General features: G+C 32.7%; 1 protein-coding gene across 3 annotated transcripts; it reads right to left on the minus strand.

The window, feature by feature from the left end:
* Positions 1-7,348: 7,348 nt before the first annotated feature.
* LOC123263034 lies at positions 7,349-18,858 on the minus strand. 3 transcript variants are annotated; one of them, XM_044725553.1, is made up of 11 exons: positions 18,605-18,857; positions 15,094-15,116; positions 14,829-14,902; positions 13,903-14,586; positions 13,608-13,837; positions 13,298-13,470; positions 13,062-13,184; positions 10,369-10,425; positions 10,132-10,263; positions 7,676-9,933; positions 7,349-7,563 (listed from the first exon to the last, which is right to left on the minus strand). In XM_044725553.1, the coding sequence occupies exons 1-10, from the start codon at positions 18,622-18,624 to the stop codon at positions 7,904-7,906; spliced, it is 3,546 nt and encodes a 1,181-aa protein (XP_044581488.1). In that variant the 5' UTR covers positions 18,625-18,857; the 3' UTR covers positions 7,349-7,563; positions 7,676-7,903. The 3 variants fall into 3 exon arrangements, with proteins under 3 accessions (XP_044581488.1, XP_044581487.1, XP_044581489.1); XM_044725552.1 differs by having other exon boundaries at positions 13,903-14,592; positions 18,605-18,855; XM_044725554.1 differs by lacking the exon at positions 10,369-10,425 and having other exon boundaries at positions 13,903-14,592; positions 18,605-18,858.
* Positions 18,859-23,027: the final 4,169 nt, after the last annotated feature.

Consider the following 23,027-nt stretch of genomic DNA (forward strand, 5'->3'; position numbering starts at 1 on the left):
ATGTTGAAAGTGAGTTACTTTTCACTTTTTTTTCATTACTCGATCAAAGAGAGATGGTGGCTTGGCAACGTTGCGTTGGGCGGGAAGTTTGAAATACCCTAAAGGCGCAGCAGTTGTAAATAAATGCGAGTTGCTCACAAATAGGTTAACTGTAGGATGTTGTAAAAAAAATGTGATTTCGTAAATCTCTGGAATATTTATTATGAATTATTTTTCAACATTAATACTCCATATGTTCAAATTATTAATAATTATAGATTCAAAAATATAATTAACAATATAATTTGTATAAAAACTCTTGTTTCATTTACTAACATAAAATGAAACATTTTAGAAATATATTATTTTTAGACAAGTTTTTTTAATTTTTTTTTGGTGATTTTAATTTCTTTATCATTATTAAGTCATTATTAATAAATTGTTTTTTATTAATTTCTCTTCAAAATAAAAGTAACCTTAAAATATTCAAACTCTATTACACTCGACTCAAATATAAATAAAAATATACAGAAAGAGATTACAATGTTGCCAGATCGGAAAAACGACGCAATGGGTATATTTTTGGACTTCTGCGCACGTTCGCGCCACTGAAAATGTACAGTGGATCGCAACTTTTGTTGTTGCATTTATAGTATGGTTTATATGGGGAGACCGTTTTTAAAGTTGAGCACAACTGCTACTTGGGAACGTCCTTAAACTTAACTTTATACAAAGTATACACTATATTTAATGTACTATATTCAATGTACTATAGCTGGATGACAATAGCATATATACTCATAAAATGAAGATTGGTAGTCTACTCATCTGGAGTTACTATGACTGAAGCTATGGCACTGACACTGATGCGCGACATACAGTCAAGTAGATCAATATTACTATCCTTCTGTACAATGAAGTTACATATGTTAATTAGTCTATATATATAGGTGAAGACAGCGTGCAGTTGTTCTTCAGCTGTGGTGAGTAGAAAGGCTGATCTGATCGTAGCGATCTTTGAGGTACCAATATGGGTAACTTTTCAAGGATCTTAGGACAATCTATGTTATTAGAAATTATGCCAGCTATCAGAAGTACAGATGCGCAGATCCTTCTTTCCTCTAGAGTTAAGAGATTTGCATCGATACACATATTTAGATAATCAAAGCCCCTAGCTGGGTATATTCCAAATTTTTTAAATGAGAAATATTTTACAAATTTCCGCTGTACTCTTTCGATATTGTTTATTTGATTCTTATAAGTTGGTGACCAGACCACTGACGCATATTCTAGTTTCGGTCTAACAAGTGTTACATAAAGGGCTTTAATTATATTTAAATTTTTAAACTTGTTAGTAGATCTAATTACAAATCCCGAGGTTTTTGTTGCTGATCGTACTATATTTGTATAGTGATCATTAAAAGTCAACTGGGAGTCATAAGTTATACCCAGATCATTAACTGTACAGACCCTATCTAAAATTGCCCCGTCAATGTTTTAGTTAAACAAGATTGAGCTTTTGGATTTATGAAATCAAATTATTTTGCATTTAGTCTGATTTAAAAAGTTTATTACATCTATACCAGTTGACAAAAATATTCAGGTTGTCCTGTAAGAAGGTACAATCATTTATACTATTTATGGTGAGATAGATTTTTGCATCATTAGCAAATAAATCAATGAATACTGATAACATGAATCCAACATCATTAATAAATATGAGAAAAAGTAAAGGACCAAGGTTAGATCCTTGCGGAATTCCTGATGTTGAATAGTATAGGGAGAAGGGGGTCAAATGAACCACGGGGCAATTGAACCACTCGACTTAAAAAATCGAAAAAATTGAAAAAACGCTTCATGCTCTTAGAATTAGATTCTAATATGTTAAACTTGGATATGATCAAAATTTGAAATCATTGCGATCGATAAATTTTGAAAAAATTGAGATTTTCTTATTTTTAGGCATGCAAACTTTCTTTTCGGCTGGTGACAAATTGTTTAATAATATTTAAATTTTTGAATTAATTGATAAAATTTGAATTATAGTAGTTGTATATACTTATATTTTATAATCCTCAACTTTGTTTATAGTGATAGAATGGTTTATTTATTTATTATTTACTATTAATTGTTTTAAAATTATACGGGGTCAATTGAACCAGCAGTCCCGGGGACGATTGAACCATACGGAGAAGCATGGGACATGCGCGCGCATCTTGACTCGACGTGAAAAATACTCAGGGAAATAACCTAACAATTTGATAAACTCAATTTGTAATTAAAATTATTTTTAAATCGATTTTTAATTTATTAAATATAATATATGTGTATTAAAAATGTGCAACAGTAATATTAGAAAGTAACAATTAATATGTTATTTATTAAAAGTTCGGGTTTGAGTTATAAATGTCATTGGTTCAATTGACCCCGAGCAGTGGTTCAATTGCCCCCCGAGCGGGGTCAATTGAACCATTCGACGCGTTTGGATAAATTAATAATTTTTAAAAATTCATGTTGTTTATTAACTAATTTATGTATTGATAATGATAGTAGACTTAATAAACTATCATTCCAAGAAAAAAAGTTATTATTTAGTTTTAATTCGAATGGTAAAAATTACTAAACTTTTTTGGTTCAATTGACCCCTTCTCCCCTACTCGAGATAGGAAAACATTGTAAAGTACTTGGTTTTCCTGTTCGTAAGATAGGATATCATGAGATTGATTATTTGCTCTGGTAAACCAAGTTTAATTATTTTGTCTATTAGTATATTAATGTGTACCTCTTCTCAGAAAGCCATGCTGAGAAGGTGCAATATAAGGTACAAAATACACTAGTAAAATGTCATATAAAATCATTTCAAAAATCTTAGAAAATTCAGGTATGATAGAGATAGGTCTGTAGTTTTCTATGATTGTTTTATCACCAGACTTATGAATTGGACATACTTTTGCTGTGTTCCATATGGTAGGAAAGACACCTTTAATTAAACAGTATTGGTAAATTATTTTTAACGGTAGAATTAATGCACCTGAGCATTCCTTAACAATTTTACATAGAATACCATCGATGCCAGTTGACATTTTGTTAGGTAGTTTTTATGCAGCGCATTATATCCAGTTCAGTTGGTAATTCAACACCACCCATGTGTTTAATATTACAGACTGTAAGACTGGAGAATACTTCAAGTCGTTCATATACACTACTAAAAATGTTGCAAATAAATTTACAATCTGCCGAGAATCATCAACATAATTGTTATCTATGACGAAGCTACTAGGAAATTGGCTGTTATTTTTTTGATGTAATATGACTCCAGAAGGATCTGGGATCTGAGAGGAGTTTTTCCTCAGTTTTTTGATATAATTTTTATATGCTAATTCGATTTTTGCTTTAAGAACTTTCCTGATATGCCGGTATTGTTCAAGAAAATAAGATGATGTATCTATATTTTCTTTATATTTATGGTGAAGTAAATCTTTAGTCTTACAGTTATATATGATATCACCTGTAAAACCACGGAGGATATTTGGAGGGTTTGTAATTATGAGCTTTGATGCAAGGTACTGATTTAAAAAATGCTAAGTCCAATTGATTGTAATAATAATTACACTTTTCTTCCTGAGAAGGATATTCATATAAAGGTTCCCAACTTATAAGTTCCAGCTCAGATATGAGTCGCGATATATCAATTTTATGGAAATTGTAATTACCCAGAGGTTTTTCAATAGCATACTTAGGTCTTACCAGATTAGTGGAAACAAGGATCCTCAACGCCGGGTGATGTGTCAATTTTTACTAGAGGAGATAGATCCTCATCAACCATACATTCAATTGATGAAAATACTAAGTCAAGTATTCTACCATGATTGTTCAATACTTCATTGAATTGTCTTAAGTTGTTAAATAATGAGAAATTGATTAACACATAGGCCTTCCTATCCAATCCACCAGCCAGAGAGTTAAAAACTGTGGAGAGTTAAAATCACCCAGTAGTACCAAATCTCCAGCATCCATAGCAGAGTGTGACGAGAGCAGTTCAAGGAGATCGGAGTAGATATGTGTAGGCAGGTCAGGTGGAATGTAAATATTTATTATATGAGTTTTAATATTAAGGTTGATAAGTAGAATTCCAACGATCTCAACCTGGGGAAGAGTTGAAGGATATTATCAAATTTTAAAGGCGCTACATTTAAAGTACTCCTGCATGCAATCAGTACACCCTCACCCGATCTTCTGTACTCCTCCCGTCGATCACATCTAAAAACAGAAAAATTATTATTAAATATTTCGCTATTGTGAACTCCTGATTTAAGCCATGTTTCGGAAAAAGCAAAGATGTCATACTCAACCATATATGTTTTACTAAAGATGTCATCCAGCTTAGTATTTCAGCCTCATTGCAAGGTCGTTTGCGTCTTGAAGTTCAAAATTAACCTTAAAAACTTTGATAAAACCTTTTTAGTAAAAGCTTGCGCAGTATCTTTTATGATCATGCATTGTAATTTTTAGGGTTACAGGCACTTACTTTAATGATTAAAAAGTAATTTTAGTAAGGTAAAAGCCCCAATATATGATCATGTACCAGTATATGATCACTCCATGTATTTCCCAGTGAACACATGATTTCAATATGACGTCATTTATAAGTCATAGGAATGTCACAATATTTTACGTAAATATGACGTACAATTGACCTGTCTTGTGATCCAATTATGATGTAAAAATATATGATATATTTTTGACATCATACTGATGTAAGTTTATTACTTCTCCATGATGTAACGGAAATGACTTAGATATTACGTACAACTGACATAATATATAAACTACAATATTACGTAACATTAATGCCATCATTGTATGTCATAACGACGTAAGTTTAACATCATGCGTTTACATCAGTGACAATTCAGGGCCTAACGTAATACCGAAACCATCTGTGAGTCATTATTTAACATCAATAATTTGTCACAACTGTACATAACACTGACGTAATTTGAAAGTCATTTTCTAAATCAGTGACAAACGATTATTTTCCATAATATTGATAAAATTTGGGGATGTATTTTTTAATATTATCGATTGATCAAAATTTATCAAATATAAAACTTCTTCAACAAGATGTCTAATTTACAATTAATCGCTAAATATTAATGAAAATTGGTTTAAAATTTAGTAAGAATCAGGAAGAGGTAAACAGCTGATTTAAGCTGGTACCTTGCAAATTTAAGTCCGCTCTTAATAACAAAAATTTATAATTTATAATATTAATGAATATATCTAACATATTAGCAAATAACATACAAAATATTTTTCATTTACGTTTTTAAGGAAAAAAGATACAAATTAAATACATGTGGGATATAACTTCGGCCTCCGTCAAAATTTTCTTGGTGCAAGAAATACTTTTTTTTCGTTGCATATGTTTCTCACTTATATTTTTTCCATGAATTTAGGTACTTTTATCCATTGTAAAAATATTTTCGACTTCATTCAGTATAAATGATTTGGTGTGAAACTGATAACAAAATACCGAGTTCAATTTATGTGGCATGAACTCTAAATTTTTAAACCGTCAAGCGAATAAACATATAATTTCTTATGATTTCGCGTCAAGAAATTAAATGTCAGTCATTTAAATATTGCACTATTACTTGAAAAATAATTTTCTGACATTAGTGCTGCTACTTATGAAATATTGTATTTGAAATAATTCAAACAGTTCCATGATTGTTATTGACGAGACTAATAGTATTTTACACAGTAAAAAATTTTGCGTCATTGCGTCAAAAACTTTAGTGTTAAAAATTTTTGTGTTAAATATTTAACTTTTTTAAGTGTAAATTTAACATTTATTGTGTTAAATCAACATAAAAAAATGTTAAATATTTAACATAAAAATTTTTAACACAAAAATTTTTGACACAATGACGCAAAATTCTTTTACTGTGTACATCAAGTTTCATAATGTTGTTAGTATGTTAAATTAAAGAAATTCAAATTTCGAAAAAAATTGAAATTAAAAATAAAAAAGAAATATAGAAAAAAATTGTATACTTAAAAGAGTTGAAATTAAAAAAAAAAATCTAAATTTTGTAAATTGAAATTTTGAAGAAGAAAAATCCAAATGAAAAATACTAAATTTTCGGAAAAAATTAAATAAAAAAAAAATTCGAGTCTTGAGAAATCAATAAGTATTAAAAAATATTCAAATGACATGGATACATCGTTTACTCTGAAAAAATTTCACTCTGTGAAAGTTCTCTGTGTCCGCTTTTAGACGAAAATTTTTGAAAGTGTAAGATTTAATCAATTCTTATGAAAATTTATAAATTGCCTATTCATTACCACAAGTTTCACTAGAGAGCCTTTTATAAGAGTTTTTACAAAGTTTTATAGAACTTTATAAAATTTCATGAGTTTAATGAAATTTTATAAATTTGTATAAATTATTAGACTTGAATTTTATACAATTCCAGCTCTTAAAATCCATTTAATCTCAGAAAAAATTATGAAATAAGCATTTTTCATCATGTAAGGCTTATGACATAAGTTATTTACTTCGTGACATGAACCGTTACTTGGACAAGTGAGCAGCGTTCCAGACTTCGATACGTGAGGACCCAAGTTCGAGCCCAGCATATTTCAGGATTTTTTCATCAAGTATCAACATATAACTAGTGTTTCAAACTTTGTAATAAGTCCACAACACTATAATTAATTTCAAAATTGCCATCTTTTTATTTTTGAGAAATTTTTTTAAAATATTTTTTCTGAGGTACAATTCTTACATCACTTACATCACTTTTACGTCATAATGACATCATTATCATGATATAGACATCACAGGTATGTCATATTGACGTCATAAATGTCATTGAGACATAATACTGACGTCATGACTACGTCATATTTTTACGTCAGAATCTTACGTCAAGAAGTGTGAAATAATGAGTCATATATGACTCATTCGTGACTTGTATCTTACGTAAATCCTGACATAGCCCAATGTCATTTTTACGTCAAATTGACGTAAACGTGTTTACTGGGATGTATTTGTATACCTATATTTGTGAATATAGATATACAAATATATGGAGTGATCATATACTGGTACGTGATCATCTATTGGGGCTTTTACCTTAATTGGTCATAAAAACTTTGGTAATAACTGTTCCTATGCGTGATACAATGAGAATATGCTTTACACATTTAATTGTTCAACCTATATCACCTTCTTTAATCACCAAATCTTCATATGATTACTAAACACCCAGCTGGAGCCAAAATGGCGCACAGTTTCTTGGCGTCCCTTCAGACGGCGTATTGGCGGGAAAATTCAAATTCAAATAAATCATCAAGAGCGTAACCATAAATAATTTATTTATTCTTTACAATATCAATATTAATTAACATATAATCAGAAATATAGACATACACATTTTCGAATTAAAATTTGTTTATAAAAAACTGGTTAATCAAAAAACGAAAAAATTAATAATAAATAAATAAAATAAATTAGAAATGAAAAATAGCACGCAAAAAATCTAGTCCGTAATCAGAACTCCGATGTGTCAGGACCTGAAAAGAAAATTATAATTAGTCACAATTTTCCTTTCTCTAAATAAATCTTGAAAAATTAGCGGTTAGGATTCGACGACGAGAAAAAAAAAGTATAAAAAAAAATATGTACCAAAAACAATAATCCGCTGACCAGTCATCCCTCGGCTCGTTTTTCATTTCTCATATTCTCACTCTCTTTATCTATTTATTATTAATTTTGTTAACCTATTTATCATCCATCAGCAGTTGTTAGTTTTAAATCCTTGAGCATTCGTGAGAGACATGTAACACGTTACAAAAAAATAATATCAGTAGAAAAGATTATAAAAGTAGGTAAATTTATAAAAAAACGGCTTAATTAGTCCGATAATTTTGTTAAATTCTTAAAACTTTTCGTCCGTGGGCACAACACAGTCGGCTTGACAAATTTTCTTCCCAAATTCCCTTTTTTTCCATTAGAATCTTTCCATTTTAAGTAAAAATCGTCTTCTTTAACTTCCAGACTCAATGGCCGCCTGAAATTCCTTGGCGTCCCTCCAGGCGGCGCTTTAGCGGGAAAATTTAAACTTTGCGCGGGAGAGTTCAAATTTTTTATTGTAATCCTGCCAGATTTTTTCAAAGAAATCATTTCTTCCTCTTTAGTGTCTTCAAAAAAAGGCGAATCATTCTTACTGATCAATTTAAACAATCTAGAGTGAGTCTGAGTCCGCTTGTAGGAACTGACCTTCCTTGGAGAACATTCCGAGTCAGTATCAACTTCGGAAATCAAGCGACTTAAGTCGGATTGAGAATTCACTCCACTGTCATCATCATCAGTTTCTTTGTCTTGATGGTCCTCTGTTTCCTGGAACTTGGAAGGTTCCGGGCACCAAGATTTGGGTCTGCTTAGCGTAAAATCAGCGTGGACCTCCTCGGAACAGGACTTGGTTTTTAAAGGAAGACTCACGTTGACAGTGGGACCTTCTTCAACAGAGTCCTTGGAATCAGAGTCTGGGTTCAGGCCAGTCGAGTACGCCAAGTAGGAATCAGAATCAGAGTCAGTTGATGTCTCAGGAACTCCGTCGTCGACGTTGTTGGAACTGTCAGAGGTGTCTTCTTCTTCGTGGAGGATATTCATGGGACAGTTAGCTTGGTAAGAGCTTGGACCATCAATGGATGCTTGTTCCTGGTTCTCGGAGGCTGGAACTGTGGAACAAAGGAGTTCTGGTGGGGTTCCAAGTTGGATTGCAGTCAAATTGCTGGTTGAAAGATTTTGGTTCTGAGAACTGGTAGGAACTTTAGTGGAACCTTGATCAAATGAAGCTCGAGACTGATTTGGAAGATCGATTTTTTGATACTGGGCAGAATTAAATATCAGATCTGAAGCTTTTAAATGGTTGGAAGTTTTAGTAGAAGCACTTTCTTGAATGTTTGGAGGATTCGAAGCTTCATTTCGGGTTGGATTGATACAGAACTTTATCTTAGGCTGGGATATGATGAGATTGTAAGTCGGGACGTCGTTAGTAAGTAGTTCTGGGGATTGGGGATGACTAGTGGATTCATTTGAAGCTTTATAAGAACTGGAACCGGCTCTAATTATAGTTCCAGGTTGGTTCGGGACTAGTTCGTGACTTTGGGCACTATTAAGAGTCATGTTTTGGCTTTGAAGATGATTCGTGACTAGATTAGAAGCTTTTAAATAGCAAGGAAGATCAGCTAATGCAGTTTCTTGAAGTTCCAAGTGGTTTTTTGATGGTTCCAAGGCTTCTTTTTGATTAGAACTTTTTCTAAACACAGTTCCAGGTTGGTTTGGGACTAGTTCGTGACTTTGGGCGCTATTGAGAGTCATATTTTGGCTTTGAAGATGATTAGTGACTAGATTAGAAGCCTTCAAATAGCAAGAAACATCAGCTAATGCAGTTTCTTGAAGTTTCAAGTGGTTTTTTGATGGTTCCAAGGCTTCTTTTTGATTAGAACCTTCTTTAAACATAGTTTCAGGTTGGTTTAGCACTACTTCCTGAGCTTGAGTGCCATTAGACATCATTGTTCCACTCAGGGGAAGATTACCAACCAGCTCTTCAGTTCTTCCATGCTTAGAACCATCAAGAACCATCAGTCCAAGCTCTTTAGCAGCCAAACTCTGACATCCCTCGCGTTCCAAGTAACTTTTTTCCGACTCCAGGGTTAAATCTTGGCTAGCAATCTCATTGGAAGTGACAAAATCATCAAGTTTGTCGATTCCTTTGTAAAACACACCCGGATAACAGCCGATATTGTTTAGATTGTTGGGGTTAGTGCACGGTACTTGCTCTTGATTAGGAACGTAAGCTAATGGGTAATACGCCCAATAAACAGGCGTGGTGTACGGGACAAACAAACCCTGATGGCCCACGGGAATTTCTCGGCTTGCTGCACAACAAATAAATAGATTGTCTTTGGTGATAGGTTGCCTTTACGTCCCATTCTCTCTCACTGATGCGTTATTATTCATTTTTAATCCCGTCGCCGGTTTTTAAATGGAAGCGACGGTAGGAGCAAGAGAGGATGAACGACCGGGGCCATTTTAGTTAGGATTTAATTATCAGGAAGAATTTTAAATTAACTCACCCAAAGCGTCTGGAGTCGTCATCGCTTGAAGTATCCTGAATGACCGCGAGGGTATCGCGCTTCCGGTGTATTTTTTAGGCTCCGGGGCTTGTTGCTCGCTTGGTGGGAGATTTTGCACCACTGGCTGCTCATCTGGAAATTTATTTAAGGTTAGAGAAGGTAGGGGGATAGTTTTCATGCAAACACGCCACTCCATGCTGGTAAAATAGAAAACTAGAAAAATTTATGATTATTCACCGAAGGACCGGGAGTTTCTGTTCTGACGCTTCAGTGCACTGTTGACTGCTCTGGGCGCTAAAAAGTTATGAGGTTAATGTTTGTGGTTTTGTTTTGTGATAGGAGATTTGGTCACGGCGTTTTTATCTTAGAACAAAATAGAATCATAATAAAAAGTCTCAGGAGAAAAAATTTCATTAATGATGATGATGATGATGAAAATGGCGACGATTATATTAAGTATGTGAAGATGATAGTTATTATGATGATCATTATCATAACGATGGTGATGATTATAATGATGATCATGATCATAATGATGATGATTATGATGATGATGATTATTACGATGATTATGATAATAATTATGATATAGTGATTATTATGATGATCATGATCAATAATGATGATGGTGATGATTATTATGACAATCTTGATCAATAATGATGATGTTGATTATTGCGACGATCTTGGTCAATAATGATGATGATGATTATTATGATGATGATCTTAGTCATATTGATGATGATCATGATCATAATGATGATGATAAAGGTGATGATGATTATTATTATGATGATCATGATCTTAATGATGATGATTATTATTATGGTGATCTTGATCATAATTATGATGGTAATGATGATGATTATTATTATGGTGATCTTGATCATAATTATGATGGTAATGATGATGATTATTATTATGATCATGATCAATAATGATGATGATTATGATGAAGATTATTATTATTATTATTATTATGATCAATAATTATGATGATGATTATTATGTAACGGGTACTTTTTGACCAATTTTTACCCCCGGCTCGATTTTAAGCTCGCCGGAGTCCAGGATTCTAACGAGGGTAATTTCTAAATTAATCAAACTCGGAAATTTAATTAATATTAACAAAAACAAAACCTCTTTATTTCAATAAACAAAACATTAAACATTTTACAAAAGAAAACGGCGATTAAACAAAATAAAACCCATACATACACGGCGTTTACAATTTCCATTACCGTCGTTGGTAAAATCATTCGCCCGTCGTACCTTTCAAAACGCGTCGCTAATTCCCCTTCAGTCGGCCCTCTGGTGCCCAGCTCCTGACAGGTGACTAGCGCCGCCCCGCAGGCCCTAATTCGCGATTCCCAATGGAAGAGTGAATAGAATCCACCTCTCCCTCACCTACTCGGCTGGGGTTGCCACCTTTTGGCTGAAGGCCTCCAGGTGGAGAGTCGCCTTTACTCGTAGGTAGATAAGTTCACTTACCTGTGGTAGTCCGCACCAGGTAGAGAGAACCCTCTTTTAATTTCCTTGGCCAGAAGTCTCCAGACAAGTAAATTAAACCCAGAGAAAGGTTGCTCAACGGCGGATAATTTTTGGGCTTTATCAACCCAAAAATTATTAATAAAAGCGAAAAGTATTGGTGAATTATCGCCACCTATCGCTTGCCGTCGAACTTCGGGAAATCCCCGAAAATTTATAAGTTTTTAAATATATTTTCAAAATTAAATATCAGATTCATTCAATTGATTCAACAGATTACATCGATTTCAATCGAATTACATTTTCCTATAATTTCAACGTCGAAAAATAATTTCATACAAACATAATTATTTTACCAAAATTATTTCCCATACTAATTTAATTTCCTGGGACTTAGAAAAATAATTAATTGGATATTTCGAATTTATTCAAAATATTTTAATCAATTAATTATTTCAGATAAAGTAAATTTTTGTTCTTTGAAAGAACAAAAATTATCACGTCGCGGTTTCGCTTATATCAGCTCGGCGATTTTTATCGCGAGCGAACAGTCGACGCCATCTATCGCGCGATGGCAAACTACTAAATTCCCTTTTCTAATAGTCGTCCTTTGAAATAATTTTAAATCAAAAAAATAATTGTAAACAAAAAAAATCATATACAGATTATTATTATTAATAATAATCGCCGTAAACAAATAATAAAGTTGTAAACGAAACTTGTCAAATTAATTGTTTCAATTATTTCTAACGACGTTTTAAACGTTAATTAAATTAATAATCTTTCATTAATACTTTTAACTAAACAATTAAACATAATAATAGTTACAATAATAATAATTAACTATAAATAAAATAATTAAACTCATGACAAAAGTTAAACGTATATACATAAATGCCGTGGCACGGCAGTCGACGCGGTCGCGGTAGCGATGGCTCGCTCGGTCCGTCGATGAGCCCCGTCTCTCGTTGCTCACGACACCCCTCCGCCTCCCCGCTTATAATACCTTCTTCACAATTATTAGTATTATTATTATGATCATGATCAATGATTATGATGATGATTATTATTATGATGATCATGATCATAATAATGATGATGATTATTAGGGTGATCCTGATTATAGTTATGATGGTGATTATTACGATGATCATAATCATAATAATCATAATGATGTTGATTATTATGATGATAATGATCATAGTGATGATGATGATGATGATGATGATGATGATGATGATGATGTGTCATATTTTGTCATGGGATTTTTTGTCGTAAAATAAAAACGCGCTAAACCGTGGACTTTAGATTTATGTTCCATTTAGTTTGTTTCAGAGCCAATATATGGCGCTATTTGCGAAATTTCAAGTTAAGTAAATGGAGATCAGCCTTCAGTACTCTGTTGATATTGATATGAAGAAAAATAAAAAAAAAATAGTTACCATTGTTGATGGGTACTTCGTTGGAATCAGTCATATTTTGTAAATATCTAAATGCCCGGGATGGAATAGCTGCACCGCGATATCTTGGGTCTTCTTCTTGGTGTAAGTATGTGTCGCCATCCACTGAAAAAAGTTTTAATGAAGAATTTGTACTAATTTTCAGTCAAAAAAGTTGTCTATTCAAAACTTAATATAACAATATAAATATTGTCAACAATTATTGTTTATATATTCACCTTGTTCTTTAAATTTGTTCATTAGAACCTTATCATCTTCAGTCAACTGAAGCTTACGCAGTTGTTCATTGTCTATATCGTCGTTGTCCGTATCAGTTAATTTTTGCAAGACTCTGAATGAACGGGATTGGACCGGTGCACCTGATAGATCTTGAATATTTCTTCCTTGATTTCTAGTAAATTATATTCGATTGATTAATTAAGTAGAAAAAGTGGAAACATAATTTTATATAAATTATCATTCAACATTTAAACCTAATATAATTTTACATAATTCTTAACAATAATAATAATATACAACTATTCTAACCTGGACTGATTAGCAGAAGTAGGCTGAAACTCATAACTCGGGAGTTCCTGCGCTCCCTCAACAGCAATTGGCACAATATAAGTTCCTGGCGCAGTAAGCTGTGGCTTAGGTGGCGCCACTGTGACCTTCGCAGTCGTGTTTTGGTTCCCCCAGCGCTGCTGCGGTGGTGACTTGAACTGATGATGCCCCGGTTCATTTTTAATCGTGAAAACTGAAGGTCTGTCTTCAATCTGGAACCAAAATTTATTTAACAAACCCAAATTAAGACACTAAAACAATTGAAATATTTTCTTACCTTGACAGGAATCACTTTTTCAGCAGGTTTCTGGGCCTGAATTGGAGCCGAAACCGGAACCTGAACCCTGGGCGGACTTTCCTGTCCAGAACTATTGGAGGTCCGTTTAGCCCATTCAGGAAGTTCCTCCGGAGATTTGCTCTTCTGCTGTAGCCAGGGAGTCGGTGCTTTCGCCAAAGTTATTTGAATCGGCGTACCCGGAGTTTCGGGAGACGTCGGTTGAGATTTATCGAGTTTTTCCACTGAGTTCCTTGGAACAGTTCTCGGAACATTGGTTGGGAACACTGGAACTGCAACCTGTGGCTGGATGAACAGGCTAGTAGGCCCTGGCGGAGTAACTGGAACTGTTGCTGTTCCAGGAACTGATCCCATTCCAGGCAGTGGAACTGTTCCTGGAACCATTCCAGGAATCAAAGTCGTTCCTGGAACTGTTCCAGGAACAGGACGCGAATTGTAAGCCTCGTTTGCTAGAGGAGACTTTGGTGGTCCCTCAATTCCTTCATCGTTCGCGTTCTTGGCCACTCTGCGAGCCATCCTCGGGCTTCTGATCTGGGACAGATCCAATTTACCCCCCATGCCTGGGGTGTAAGTAAAGGGCTTCTTATCCTTGGTCATCATCGCGTTCTGGATCGCCGCTGGTGGCTCGTAGGGGTCGTTAGTGTACATTTGTGGTCGGCGTGGCATCTGGCTCTGGTAAATTTAAAATTAATTGTTAATTAATAATTATATTTTTTATAATATTTATTTAGTAATTAAATTGATAATAAATTTTGTTTGAGGAACTTTTGATAACACACGTGGAGATTTTAAAGCGAGTTTTTAAAATAGAAAGTGTGATGATGAAAGATTGGATGTTAAACTTGAAATATCATACCATGACTCTTCAACTTGTTTTTATATATATGTGATCATAGTTGTCGACCTACCTCTGTATTAATCCTCATCGTTGGCATCTGACCAGTTGGTGGGGGTGGTGGCGGAGGAGGGGCAGGACCAAATCCTGTTGTTGCCAGTTCGGTAGAAATAAATAATATTATTTAGATTCATGTTTGTGTATATATTATTGATGTATGTGTATATGAATGTTTGTTTGGATGAAGTTTTGTATGTTAGTGGGTGAAGTGTTGAGAAATTGAGAGAAGTTGTGGTGGTTTATGATAAATTTTTATTTGAGAGAGATGGAGATTTTACCTGGTGGACTTGAGTCATGTGGTCTGAAAAAGAAAATATAATTTATTTATTAGTATATAGAATTATAGAGAGTTTTGTGAAGTTGTATAAAATTATATGAAGTTGTAGAAAAATATACAAAGTTGAAGAAAATTATATGAATTTAGGGAGAATTGATTAAATTTGTTTCAATTTATACCAAGTTATATAAAGTTACATGAAGTTGTAGAAAATTATATGAAGTTATATAAAATAATATGAACTCGTCTAAATTTATATAAAGCTTGATGGATTCATACAAAATTCTTTGAAATTACATGAAGTTGTATAAAATTATACTAAGTTATATGAAATCACACAAAATTATATAGGTTTGAATGAAGTTGTATAAAATTATAGGAATTCAGGGAGAATTGAGTAAAGTTGTATGAATTTATATCAAGTTATATAAAATTGCATGAAGTTGTTTAAAATTATAACAAGTTGTATAAAATTGTAGATAAGTATATGAAGTTATTTATAATTACATGGTGATATAAAATTATATAGAATTAAAGGAAATTGTATAAAACTATATAAGACTGAGTAAAATTGTAGAATGTTGCACAATTTTTTTATGAATTTGTATAAAATTATATGAAGTCAGGTAGAATTACAGATATTATAATATAATATAAATATATTATAATATAATAGATATTATAATATAATATAACAGATCTATTATAATATAACAGATATTATAATATAATATAAATATATTATAGATATATATTTTGATTCCGCGACAAAATATCCCCCGACATGATCTCCTTTAGACAAAATAACACAACACTTTGTGATCGTGTTGTGCCTTTTTATCATGGGTTTTGTGTGTGTTTATTTGAAAGTAGACTAACACCGAGGACATTACGTCCGGGGATATTTTGTCGCGGTACCATATATTTTGTATGGGTTGAATCGTTTTAAGTCTTTTTCTTTAATAAGAGATTGAATTAAATGAATTAAATTACATGAAATTGAAAAAATTTTACAAGTTTTTATAATATTACATAGAGTTATTTACATGTATTTTTTATAAAATAGTGTGAAAATATATGAAATTGTGTTAAATTAATGAAGTTTAATAAATAAAACAATAATTATATTAGAATTGTAAGTTAATATTATAATTATTATTAAAATCATTATTGTTATTTAGATTTTAATTACTCTAGCAGAAATTTAAAACTACTATCTAGCAATTTTTAATTTGTAACAAAATATTATTATTATTATTATTATTTTAAATAATAATAATAATGATAAAATTGTACCAAATAATTTATTTAAAAAAAAAAGGAACGAATTAATCTGATAAGGTTATAAAACGTGAAGTATACCTTTTAAGGGAAAGTATTTATATATATTACAAGACCGCTGAGTCTATCATTTCATTAATTACATTTAAAATTACCCATTGATTTACAAACTTGTTTGTTGAAAATTTATAAACATATCTATATATTTATATATTTTTCTGCGGGAAACAAAAATAGAGTCTATGGATATTCGGCAGAAAATAAAGTTGTAAAATATAAAATATAAAAAAATATGTAAGATTATAAAATGTGAAGAGTAAGAAGAGTAAAATTTTCTGATGGTTGGCCCGCCGGCCAAGAAATCCATCTCTATAGCTCTTATAAATATATAAATGTATAAATGTATTTAGGTGTGGAGATACGCATATACTTAGATACGCAAGCAATACTCTAATTTTAGCCATGTGCTGACCCAAGCCTCTAACACCGCCCGTATTAAATGCTTCCGATTATATTATTTTTAGCGATTTCATTTTTTTACTTTTTAACTTTTTTTTTCTGTTACAACTCATTATTATGCCATCGAAAAAAAATTTTTTCTGTAATTTTTACTAGAATTTTTAATAAAAATAATAATAACATTAATTATTATGATAATAATAATAGAAATAATAATATAATTTCAACAAAATAATTAAATGTTTTCAATTAATCAAAAAAATTCTAATAGATTAATTGGATTGATAGAATTTTAATGGATAAGTGGAATTATTTATCAATAATGGAATAATAGTGAAAAAATTTAATTTTATATTGAAAAGAGTATTATAATAGATTAATGAAATTTTCTATTAACAGTACGATATCAATAGAATAATGGAATTTCTTATAATTTATTAAATTTTAATGGATCAGTGATACTTGTTTTTTAATAATGGAATTTTACTGAAATAATAGAATTTTTTATCAATAATGGAGTCTCAATAAATTAATAACATCTTCTATTTATCATAGATGGTTAATAAAGTAATGCAATTTTCTATTAATCATAAAAAATTCAATGGATTAATAGAATTATAATAGATTGATGGAATATTAATGGATTAATATAATTTGTATAGATTAATAAAATTTCAATAGATCACTAAAAATTTCTATTATTAATAGAATTTTAATGGATTTATTGAATTTCAATGGGTTAGTGTAATATTCTATTAATAATCGTATCTTAATTAAACAGCGGAACGTTAATGGGTGAATAAAAATTTAATAGAATAATGGATTTTAAATATAACAGTTAAACTTTAATGATTTTATTGAATTTCAATAGAACAATAGAAATTACTATTGTTAATGGAGTTTTAATAGATTAATAGAATTTTTAATAAAAAATATTAATGGATTAGGCCGACTTTCTATTAATAATATAATTTTAATTAAATAATGGAAGTTTCCATTAATATTAGAATAGTTATAGACCAATGGAACTTCTAATCAAAAATATTAATGGATTAAGTCGAGTTTCTATTAATTATAGAATTTTAATGGAATAATGGAATTTTCCATTAGTAATGGAATATTTATAGACCAATAGAATTATCTATTAATGATATTAATGGATTAAGCTAACTTTCAATTAATAATAGAATTTTAATGGAATAATGGAATTTTCCATTAATAATATATTTTTAAGGAAATAATGGAATTTTTTACTAATATTAGAATATTTATAGACTAATGGAATTTTTAATTAAGAATATTAATGGATTAAGCCGACTTGCTTTTATTAATAAAATTTTAATAGAATAATAGAATTTTCCATTACTAATAGATTTTTAATGGAATAATGGAATTTTTCATTAATAATAGAATATTTATAGACCAATGAAATTTCTCATGAAAAATATTAATGGATTAAGCCAACTTTCTATTAATAATAAAATTTTAATGGAATAATAGAATATTCCGTTAATAATAGAACATTTATAGACCAATAGAATTATCTCTCAATGATATTAACGGATTAAGCCAACTTTCCATTAATAATAGAATTTTAATGGAATAATGGAATTTTTTTATAAATGATCTATTTTTATTGGAATAATGGAATTTTCTATTAATAATAGATTTTTAATGGAATAATGGAATTTCAATTATGAATTGGAATTTTTTAATAGTAAAATATTTATTATTATTTAAGTTAAAAAACATATTTATTTTTAATAACTTACCCAATAGTTATCGAACTCATATTATCCAGTACAAAAAATATCAAAATAAAATTTTTAATAAAACCAAAACAACAAAAACGAATTTATTAATAATAATAAAATTAGAACTATGACTATGACTAGTACCGTAAAACTAAATCTATTTTAATCTACTATTAAAACAAAATCATGGACGATGTTAACACTCAAACGCGTCGCTCGTGACTGAGGCTACGGATAAATTAAATCCACGACTCGTAGTCTCAAGTCTCAAATTAATACTAACACTTTAATCTGACCACTTAAAAAATATAAATTTCAAATCAACTTTTTCTTATAAATATTTTTGTTTAAAAATTATAAAATTAAAATAATGTAATTTTATAAGAAAAAAAATTTATTTACTTTTTTTTTATTATTGTTCGGAATTTTCAAGAAGAAAATAGCATAAGTAAAAACAAAAAGAGAGTAAAACTAGAACTAAAAATAAAAATGAAAATGGAATGAAATAATAAGAGATCGCAAAGGTACAGAGTTGGAAACGGTCTCGACCTACATTTAACTTGTGGTCTTTAGATAAACAACTGTCTGGCCACCTTGAACACCGATGACGTGTTTCATGGGGTAATATGGCGTTCTAATACGTAACTCATAGCATCGAATTTTGTTTTTCAATTTTTTAAGATATAAATAATTCAAGGAGTTCTTTTTGCAGTAATTTTAAAACAGTTCGTCCGATTAATTCGCGGGTAAGGACCTTTTTTGTAGCTCATTAAAATTTCTATGAAGTTCAATGTATTAAAAGAAGTATGCGATGATATTTTGCATTCAATTCATTTAATACCACCAAATAGAATACATATAGATTTTAATTAGAATACTAAGTTATTTACACTCTTAATACAATATATCTTGTAAACGCAAAGTTAATTTCATAAACATAACACATCAATTTTATTTTTACTTCAAAAGTTCTTGGACGTTCAAATACAACACCGAAAAAAAGGTTCATTTGAGCCAAGAAAATATTTTTCTTCATAGTAATTTTTTTAAGCGAAAAAAAAATTTTTTGTTTGACACAAGAAATTTCACTTATTCCAACAAAATTAATTCTCTTGCTTTAAGAAATACGTATCATGATTCAAGAAAATTTATTTAAGTCAAGAAAATCTTGTTATTTTGAGAAAATTCAGCCTTTTGCTTCAAAAAATTTAGTTTTTGATAGCCCTCACGGTTTTGGAAATGCCGCAAAGATTCTGTATTTATACGATATAAATGCTGTATGTTTACCGTAATACTTCAGTTATTTTAGCCAGTTTTTTGCCGAATTATTACGAAAAAATTACGAAATAAATTCAGAAAATTACGGTATTTTAACAGCATTTAAACCGTAAATGTACCGCATATTTACTGTATATTAGCGGCACTATTGCAGCAAAAAACCGGAAAAGAAGATCCCTGCTTTCGATTACCGGTAAAATACCAAAATCATGCTGTTTTACTACGTTTTATTCAATAGCTTAAAATTTTTAACTTCCCGCTAAGAAAATCGAATATTTTCAAAAATCGGGAAGTTATTGGTTTTACCCCGTTTTTCGAAAATCAAGTTTTCATCAGATCTCGACGTTTTGAGGTCCTAGGAAGCTTCCCTGAATATTTTCACGATAATGTCCGTGTGTCATACTGTATGTATGTATGGATGTGTGTTTTTTTTTTTTTTTTTTTTAAGGGGGGGGAATCCTTTTTACGGATTCTAGGCATAGCTGTTTGGCCTGGATATGTGGCGACTCGACGCAGTGTCATACTAAAACTCGACGCTAGCGCCCCTACCCACTAAACCCTAAACCTCTTTTCCTCTTTCCCCTAATCCCGCATGGAAACCGCCGTCAGGCATTACTTCGTGAGGGGAGGATCTAGCTACTGCTCTTTCTTCTGGTGGCTAAGGTATTATTCTTTCCTCCTTCTAATTGGCGTCATTCGCTCTTCTTCTTTCTATGGGCCGCAGGTCTGAGAGGACTCCCGTGACAAACGTGTTTGTGGCGTTCCAGGCAGCCTCTGATGACAGCATTGCTTCTACTATTGTCTCTGGTTGGATTTTCCTCTTCAGGATATTTTCCAGCTTATCTCGCTGTGGATAAAAACGTAGGCACTCAAAGAAGACGTGCTCTGCATCTTCATTGACTCCTGGGCAGGACGGGCACTCTGGGGAATTATCATGCTTAAAGCGGTGGAGATACGCCCGGAAACAGCCATGTCCTGATAACATCTGCGTAAGATAATAGTTGACCTCACCGTGACTCCGGTTTAGCCAAACGTTGATCCTTGATATAAGACGATGCGTCCACCTACCCTTCACTGTGGCATCCCACTGTAGTTGCCATCGACTTATGATCTTCTGCCGTTCTTCTGTTCTAAGCTCCTCAGCGCTTAGTGTGGTTGACTTCTTTCGTTGGTAAAGGATCCGTCTTTCCTCAGCTAAGACTCTGAGAGGCAAAGTTCCGGAAATGACACATACTGCTTCCATAGATATTGTGCGGAAGGCGCTTGCTACTCTTAAGGCACTCAGACGGTAGACTGGTCCAGCCTTTCTCCATGATTCTTGCTTCTCTAGTGCGTCCGCCCAGATAGATACTCCGTAAGTGAGCATTGATGTGACTACAGATGATAGCAGTAGTCTTCTGCTCTGCTTTGGGCCTCCGACGTTTGGCATCAGTCATGCTAAGCTAGCTACCACTGCTGATGCTTTTGCACTCACGTGTTCGACTTGCTGCTTAAAGTTGAGTCGGGCATCAAGTATCACTCCCAGATATCGGATATATGGTTGTGATGTGATTTCTTGTTCTCCAACTTTCAGCTTTATGGTCTCTATCACTTTTCTGCTGGTAATAAGCACAGCCTCAGTCTTCTGTTTAGCCAGTTGTAGATTCATTGAGTCCATCCACCGGTTAATTTTTTCAAAGGTGATACTGAACATGTGGTTTATCTCATCTAGGTGTTTAGCAACGATTACGACAGCTATATCATCTGCATATGCAACAAGCTTGACACTTCTTGGAAGAGTCAGTCTCAGCAAGCCATCATACATGACATTCCACAGAAGTGGACTCAAAACGGAATCCTGGGGTATACCTCCAGTAATATCATACTCTTTTGGACCATTCTTCGTGTCGTATCTCAGGATTCTGTCCGTGAAGTAACTAGCCACTATCCTACGTAGGTATCCTGGTACATTTTTCTCTTCCAGGGCTTGCATAATGCAGTCCCAGTTGGCGGAGTTGAAGGCATTTTTGATGTCCAAAGTGGCCACCAGGCAGTACTTCTTTGCTCCACCCTTCCATCTGATCCCTTCGATTGCCTCCTTGGCCGTTACAACAACCAGATTGATTGCGTCCAGGGTTGATCGTCCTTTCCGAAAACTATACTGGTTGTCTGCCAGGAGTGGATCGACAACTGCTTCTATTCTTTGGTGGATTATACGCTCAAATATCTTACCTGCCGTGTCTAACATACAAAGTAGTCGATAAGATGACGGTTCTTCTGGTGGCTTTTTCCCTTTTGGAAGTAATACTAGTCATTGCTGCTTCCACTTCCGAGGGAAAATCCCTTTCTTGAGGCATGTGTCGTAGACGTCCAGGAACAATGATGGCACTGGTTTTATAGTTGTTTTTAAAGCAATATTGGGGACCTCGTCCAATCCTGGCGCTTTATTGTTCCCTACACGATTACAAGCCTCCATCAGTTCTTCCTCCGTGACAGATGGAATGTCATCCATTTCATTCTGCGCTAATAGTTAAACTCGCTTTGTTCGGGGAACAACGCGTTTACGATCTTCTGTAGGAGTTAAGGACATGTGGGTGATGGCATTAGCTGGTTTTTAAGATGGGTCATGACCACCTTATACGGCCTACCCCACAGATCTCTATCCACCTCGTTGATGAGCTCCTTCCAGCATTTTCTTTTGCTATCTTTGATGGCTTTGTTCAGGGATCGACGGGCTTTTTTGTACTCTGCGACCAGCTCCGCAGAGTTAGGTCCTCGGTAGCCGCGCTGAGATATTCTTCTCTTCTGATGACACTTTTTACGAAGGGCGCTGATGTGGTCGTTCCACCAGTGAACGGAAGGTCTTGTGTTCATGCCACGTCTACGAGACATACTGGCGTCACAAGCCTGGGTCACTCTTTTTATCAGGTCCTTGGTCTTATCTTCTGTGCAGCCCGCGATAATCTGGTCACTATTGAGTGCTACTAACAATGCACTTGGGTCAAGAGTTGTTACCTTCTAACCAATGGTGTTAAGTTGCTTTTTAGGTCTTCTCGGGCTCTGGACCTTCCAGTTGATATTACCTCTGGTGAGGCTGCTACTGACGAAAGTGAGATCTACAATAGAACTTACGTCTCCTTTGGTGTACGTCGGTGTATCACCACTGTTGAGCAGTACTACATCT

The sequence above is a fragment of the Cotesia glomerata genome, linkage group LG4 (assembly GCF_020080835.1).
Source record: "Cotesia glomerata isolate CgM1 linkage group LG4, MPM_Cglom_v2.3, whole genome shotgun sequence".
NCBI classification, from domain to species: Eukaryota; Metazoa; Arthropoda; class Insecta; order Hymenoptera; family Braconidae; genus Cotesia; species Cotesia glomerata.

Excerpts from the sequence above, each read along its gene's own strand:
- LOC123263034 (XM_044725552.1), bottom strand. The coding sequence starts at position 18,624 with ATGAGTTCGATAACTATTGG. Across the intron at positions 13,471-13,607 it reads ACTTCTGCTAATCAGTCCAG|AAATCAAGGAAGAAATATTC; the intron begins GTTAGAATAGTT and ends ATAATTTACTAG. Across the intron at positions 9,934-10,131 it reads GACGACTCCAGACGCTTTGG|CAAGCCGAGAAATTCCCGTG; the intron begins GTGAGTTAATTT and ends TTTGTTGTGCAG.